Raw genomic sequence first — 7,027 nt, 5'->3', positions numbered from 1 at the left:
TTATGTTTTTCTAAGTTTGAAGTTATAAACTGCGTCATTGTCTAGCGCATTGTTGTCAGTTTTACTACTTTGCAATAAAACAGTACTCACACATTTTTAATCCAATTTAACAAAACAGGAAACTGACTTGAACAGACTACAGAATAGTAGAGACAGGGACCGAAAGACGAAGTGGCTCCTGTTAATTTATGCACCACTTAGATAACCCACCTATACAGTGTCTTAACCAACCAGTTAGTAACTTCTCAATGAATTTTTCATTTTAATCAAAACATTCCTAGAACTAGGTTGTATAAAATCTTGTACCTACTTATTAAACCTTACTTTATTCGAATTTTTCTGGAAGATATTCACACACCCATCGTTCATGACAAAAAAAGAACAAAACTATTCAACTTCCATAATTTCATTAGAAAATTCTGAATCATCATTACCTGTATCAAAATCTCAATCAGATTCCGAGTCAGATTCTTCTAAGGAAATTATTAAAGGAAGAACGTTTTCAAATGAAAGATTTCCCATTAATTCTGTCCAATCTTCCGAAGTAAGTTCTTCACAATATCTACAAAAATGTTGGAAAATTTCAGGAGTACATTTCAAAATAGACTCAAGCCATAAATTCACAACTCTATCGCGAAGTTATAATAGGTCTTACAAAACCCTTGTGTCATTTCAATTGGGTCGTTGTTTCTTCCTTCACTATCCGTGCTACATATTTATCTCACCTATGCTACGATTCAATTTATACACAAAAAGAACTTGACTTCATTGTAACTTACTGAAAATATGTTCTGCAGTCTAATACAAACACCATCAATACGTTTTAAGTAGCTTAATTATTATGATTACGGTAAATTCGGCAACATTTTACGTTCATTTTGATAGGTCCGCATGTCAGGCACTTTAGTGACAGCAGAGATGACAGAAATCAAACATGTATCCAACGTTAAAAAATGAAATCATAGCCTCCCCTTATGCCAAAACATCGTGAATGGTATATAGAGAGGTATATTTGTCCCAACGTCAAAAGTTGTCTTTTATTTCGATAATGACGGAAATTAGATGTATAACGATCCCCGTATTCCCTGATTTGAGACTATTTGAATTTCTTTGGCGCGTACGTGAAAAGTGAACTTTTAATCTACTTACTAAAAAATCCACGCCAACGTATATTTTAGCCGTCTAAAATAAAAATCAACAAAACTCGAAATAATTGGACGCTGGAAGTTGTCACACTAGTATTTATCGACTTGTTAAACACGACAATTATATAGGGACGATCTATTTTAGTAAAATGAAGGCACTACATTTACGAATTTCGCCTGTTGATCTAATTATACACGCTGTCCGTCATAATTTGCTGTTCAGTTGATTCGAACAATGGATTATTACTCAGTTCGGTTTTCACTGTCAGTTATTCTATTAATTCAGTCTACTCTTAATCACATTTCGCATGGATTGATTTTTAAAACAAATTTCAAAGCGACGCTACCTCCTCTGACGCAACCACTGACACGACCACTAAGGAAATTACACCCGAAATCAGTTTAAAAAATCCAACGAAAATGATTTCAGGCCTAAATTACATTCTTTATTATATTTACATAATTCGTCAAATCTGTCTTAAAGTAGGGCACAAAATCTAGTTACACAAAAATTTAATCTGCCTTATTTTTGTCTCAAATTCTTTTATTCCAAATACAAAATATGTATTACGAGTATTATCTACGTTTTACAATGCACTAGAAAACACTTGAATTAAGTACTAAACAACTTGTAGCTATGAATCTTTTAACCAACTACTAAGTTTCAAGTCTACATTGTTACCTAATTCACTGATTTTTCTTAATTATTGTCTTTCATCATTGTATCTCAAGCTCGATTGTAATGAAAACAACCAATAAATACTGTCCTTCTAACCTAATCGTGCACACAAGCGCAAGTTATTACGCTGAATTATAATTGTATCCTTGGTTTTGTTGATACCCAGGATAACCACCCTGATATCCTTGATAATTCTGTTGATTATATCCCCCTTGTGTTTGCTGTGTGTTGAAAGGATTAGGCATGTTAGGATGATTCCTGTGAAACGTTGTACTATGTTGAAATCCTGGATTTCGGGGTCCTTGATTCTGATGCGGATGTCCTTGATGGTGGTAGGTTTGACCATTTGATGGGTACGTCGGTCGCTGACGCTCTGCCCCATTAGTGTTTGAGCCTTGGGACCCCACACCAAACCTGTTTCCCACTGTATTTCCAGCCAACCATTTTTGTTTAATGTGTTCGACCCCCTTGTCGGCGATCATGACGATGGTAGCGTGGGTATTGCCCGAAACCAGGACCGGCATTATGGAAGCGTCCATTACTCGGATTCCTTCGATGCCGTAAAGTTGCAATTTGGGGTCTACTACTGCCAGGGGGTCCGTCGATGGTCCCATTTTACAAGAGCCGGCTTGGTGGTTTTCAGGGCCGGTGTAGTAGCGAGCGGCGCATTGCCAGAAATCATCAGAGTCGAACCTGAAAATAAGAAATTATTAATTATAAATAGAAATAACAGCTGAGGGTTATTAAGAGTGGTATGAATCAAGCAACGACCTGGGTTTTTGTTTTCCCAACAATTTGTTTTATTTTACGGGGGAGTGATATAGTGTGAGAAGTCCTTACGTATGTTTTTTTTCGCAATCGCCGTACTCCTCCTTGATCAGCTCCAGCCCGTACTTATCCTGCAGAGTCCGGGTGTTAGCCAGCCGCTGCGTAACCCGGATTCCCTCAACGAGCGTCGCCATGTCTTCCGGTTCAGTCAAATAGTTGGCGTACATGAGCGGCGGATCTAGGGGATTTTTCGTCTTCAATCCCACATAGCCCCTGCTCTTCGGATGCAGCACCACGGCAGAAATAGTGAGATGTCTAGGAGCGTCCGGATTTTCCGGATCTTCCGCGGCGCTCACTTCGCCCGATTGGGCGCAGTTCGCCAGATATCCGGCAAAGAATATCTGCATGTCGGGATGAGTGCCAGACGGGTCGGCGAATTTCGAGTTGATCCTGGCGGTGACCTGCGACATCCCCGTCGAGGACATCGCCCCCCTCCGGTTCAAGATGTAGTCCAGCGCCGTGGCCCAGTCGAGGTCGTTGACGGCCTTCGACTTCTTCATCAAATACGACAGGTAGAAAGTCACGTGGTTGTGCAGGTTCTTGCCGACCCCGGGAAGTTGGTGGACTTGTTGAATGTTAACTTTGTCCAACTCCTCTTTGGGCCCTATTCCGGATAACAAGAGAATTTGCGGCGAGTTGATGGCACCGGCGGAAAGAACGACTTCCCGCTTCACTCTGGTGGTGTATAATTTATTGTTGTAAAGAAATTCCACTCCTGACACTGTCTTTTGGTTGCCGCTGGTGTTTATTAATATTCTGGTGGCGGTGGAGTTCAGCATTATGTGCAAGTTGGGGCGGTTGCGGGCGGGGCGCAGGAAGGCCCGGGCGCTGCTCAGCCTAGATCCGTTCCTGCAATTAAAAACTCTTATTTATCCCACTCAAACCTCAAAATAAATCTACACTTTCTCTCTTGCGTTATAAATTATGACCACTCAGTTATCCCGTTGTACAATTTTTTATTTAGTTTTTTATCAAATTGAATTCAAAAAACACCACGTGTGGAATTAGGTCCTCCAATACAAAAAACCCTACAAAGAAAACAAATCAAGAGTGCACTACCTTATCTTTTGTCTTATAGAAAAGTTTGTCTGAGTTTGACTCGTACGGATATGTATTTTACCATTATTTTGGAATAATTCTTGCTTACAATTACAGTAAACGTCTGTAAACTTTGCCAAAATCGAAAAGTTGTTTTCTAGGTTAGGAACAGCGCATCGTTGACGTTTCTTTGACGTTTCAGCGAAAAATCTGTTTACTAGTGGCGTCGCGTTTGGTAATAAAGCTGGTAAGTTACGTTACGAATGTAAAATGTTGCTGCTCTAGTTTATTTTATAAATTTTCTCCATTATCAGATAATAATAACAAAATGCACAATTATAATTACAACATCTAAAATTCATGAGATGTGGTTTACTAGTTTATTATAAAGTGCTGTTTGCGACCACAAATTGTCTACGCCCATGCATTGAACGCTTATTTGCATAGAATTCCGCTACGACATGACTGATAATTTGCAACGCCTGCTCTGATTTGTTCACTTTTGATCACATTGTACATGTACAGGAGATTCCAATGCGGTTTAGAAATTAGATCAGACTGTTTGAAGTAAAGGACTGGATCCAGTCTAAAACAACACTATCTGAAAGCCTGAAAAAAATCTGTGTCACAGTTAATTTGCCAAAAAAATAACATAACTGAAAACCACTGACAGAATGAGAATATAACCCTACTTTTTTATCTTCGAAGAAACAGCGTGGCGGTTGTAATTTTTAGTTAAAATGCGGTATTGGAGGTTTTTTGATTTTGGTACGGACTACACATCTCATTTTTGAAATCTTTCCGTTTTTCTTTTTGTAGTTTTAACTATTCAATTCTCTTCCAAGATATTGTAAAAAAATAAAACATAAAATATTTTAATGTAAATTGCAGTGAAATATCAATTTTAAACCTTTTGAATTTTATGTGAACATAATTTTCCTCTTTTAAATATGGTACTTGCAACATTAGTAATATCTGTCAATTGCCACTATAAAATTGGGTTTTGTTTATTTGTTGACTTGTTGTTAATTTCTGAAAGAACAATAAAATCACGTAAATAAGTGCTATTCCTCGCAGCATTCCCAAGGTAAGAGTCATTAATTCTGCGATTAATTGATCGTTAAAAGGAATCACAGGTAGTAATAAAATAATTAATCGGCGGTAATTAATTAGCAAGTACTAGTGATTGTGCAGATTCACGCATCCGCAACCGTAAAATTTCTGATTCGCCATGTACTGCTTCAGAGTTCCAAACCCATTAATATTTCATTGATACAGGTCGCTGGCCTCAAAATGATAGTAACTGACCTATATCCAATAACACTTTTGTCTAGTTAAGCAAACAGGTTGTTTTCTAGACAAATGAGTGGTTTCGATACGCAATTAAAGCATATAATTTGGATTTGAATAGTATTTAAAAGAGTGGTGATGTTCCAAACCTAATTAACCTTGAACTTGCCTTACTAGGAATTGAAACAGAGAAATAGAATTTCGACTCACTTCACATTCGCTTGAGCAATTGTAAATCCGGAGTACTGCTTCCCGTTGAGATCATCAGTGACAGGATAGCCCAACTCTCTTGCAGCCTTCAGAACGTCTTCTGCCAGTTCTGGATGATTCGGGAATCTTGAGGTTGTCAGCGGTCCGTTCACCCCATGATAATTGGCATCGACGAGAGTACCAATCTCTTGATTGTCTTCCGATTTTTTGAAAATAGGGAGTACGTCTTGGTACCCCCATCCCGGATTGCCCAGAGCCACCCAATTGTCGTAGTCTTTCGGCTGCCCCCTCATGTACATCATCCCATTAATGGTACTGCAGCCTCCTAGTACCTTCCCTCTCGGCCAGGAACACCTTCCTTCCGGGTACCCCAAACACGCTTGATTTTGAGGTTCTGTTTTGTAGTTCCAGTCCATGTGAGGGTCTCCCTGGTAGTTGGTCACCATTGAAGGTACTTGAGAGCCTGGAGGTTCATCACCGCCGGCTTCGATCAGTAGTACTTTCCAGTTCGCCACTTCTGAAAGTCTCCCGGCGGCGGTCGCACCGCCGCTGCCGCCTCCGATCACTACAAAATCGTATTCGAAGTCGGGTCGAGTTTTCGGTCGAACTCGGCCGCAAATGTCGGAGAGGTCGCACTTGTTCCTGATGAAGGTGTCCAAAAGGCTCATGAAGAGGATGAAAGAGCCGCCTCCGCAGGTGCGGTCCAGGGACGGACCTATGTAGGGCGCTGCACAGCCGCAGTCCATTTTAGTCGCTTGTCAAACGGTTACTGAATAAAAAACAGGTTCGGATTAACGTTAAATAACCGTCGGAGTCGGCGTACGTCGGTTAAACTGTTATTTGGTCAAACCAGCGACGCTTCTTTATCGAGATTCGTTACGTCATCGGGGCATCCCGTCCTCACAATCGGACTTACTTAGCGCGGATTATCCAGTCCGATGCGCACGATTTATCGTCACTCTAATACATCATTGGGTTTTATTGGGCTCTATTTTAATCCGTGTTAGAAAAGAGCCAAGGACTGATTTTCAGGGGGTGGAAAAAGTGCAGTTGACCGGCGAAGAAAAGGAGGTGGATAAGCTCTGAACCGGCAAGGTTGGAAGTTGCAAAAGCATCGTCAATTGCAAAATTTTTGTAGACTTTATATTCAAATAAGTAAGAGTTACTATTTACACACAGTAGGCACGTGGAAAATGTTATTATTGTTTTTGCTATTTTTATCTATAATGGAAAAATATCAATATTTTTATTACAGCATTCTAAATTTTAAACCAAAAATATCCAACCTAATTACCTAGATATTAGTATACATATTTGTAATCCATTACAATACATGTACTATCTACAGTCATGGCTGTGATTTGCTAAACAAAAGCAAACGATTTAAAAATATGATTTTTACGTTAATTCATGACATTGTATTTGTTTTGTATTCCCACAATTGGGAAGAATTAAAATGCTGACTATTTTTAATGTTTATATTTATTACGTATATTTGTTACAGTTGGCTTCAAAAAAAACGGGAAATGGAATTTGACCTAATGTGAACTGAAAATTTAATTTGTCAATTTATGTCAATTTGTGTCTGTTTGACAGTAGTATTTCGGACACATAAGTGCAGTTTTTTAACCTAAATTCTGAAAGGCCGTTTCAAACTATAAAAATTTAATAAAATCTGACAGAACTTTTTCTGACAGTTCCCGTTTTTTTTTGAAGCCAACCGTACATACTCCTAGTTCCTGACTAGTTAGTTATACAGGGTTTATCTAAAATGCATGTGTTAATTTTAACACGTAGTAGAGCTTATTAAATGAAAGGTTTTTTGTTCTATTTGAAT

General features: G+C 38.9%; 1 protein-coding gene across 1 annotated transcript; it reads right to left on the bottom strand.

The window, feature by feature from the left end:
• Positions 1–1,569: 1,569 nt before the first annotated feature.
• LOC138123628 (glucose dehydrogenase [FAD, quinone]-like) lies at positions 1,570–6,039 on the bottom strand. Its single transcript, XM_069038394.1, has 3 exons — positions 5,191–6,039; positions 2,665–3,501; positions 1,570–2,517 (listed from the first exon to the last, which is right to left on the bottom strand). Exons 1-3 carry the CDS (start codon positions 5,934–5,936, stop codon positions 1,947–1,949), a joined length of 2,154 nt encoding a protein of 717 aa, XP_068894495.1. The 5' UTR covers positions 5,937–6,039; the 3' UTR covers positions 1,570–1,946.
• Between the last annotated feature and the right edge of the window lie 988 nt (positions 6,040–7,027).

Source organism: Tenebrio molitor, chromosome 2 (genome assembly GCF_963966145.1).
Source record: "Tenebrio molitor chromosome 2, icTenMoli1.1, whole genome shotgun sequence".
In the NCBI taxonomy this organism is placed as follows: domain Eukaryota; kingdom Metazoa; phylum Arthropoda; class Insecta; order Coleoptera; family Tenebrionidae; genus Tenebrio; species Tenebrio molitor.
The sequence above is the reverse complement of the archived record's forward strand: the minus strand, read 5'-3'. Positions and strand labels throughout refer to the sequence as shown.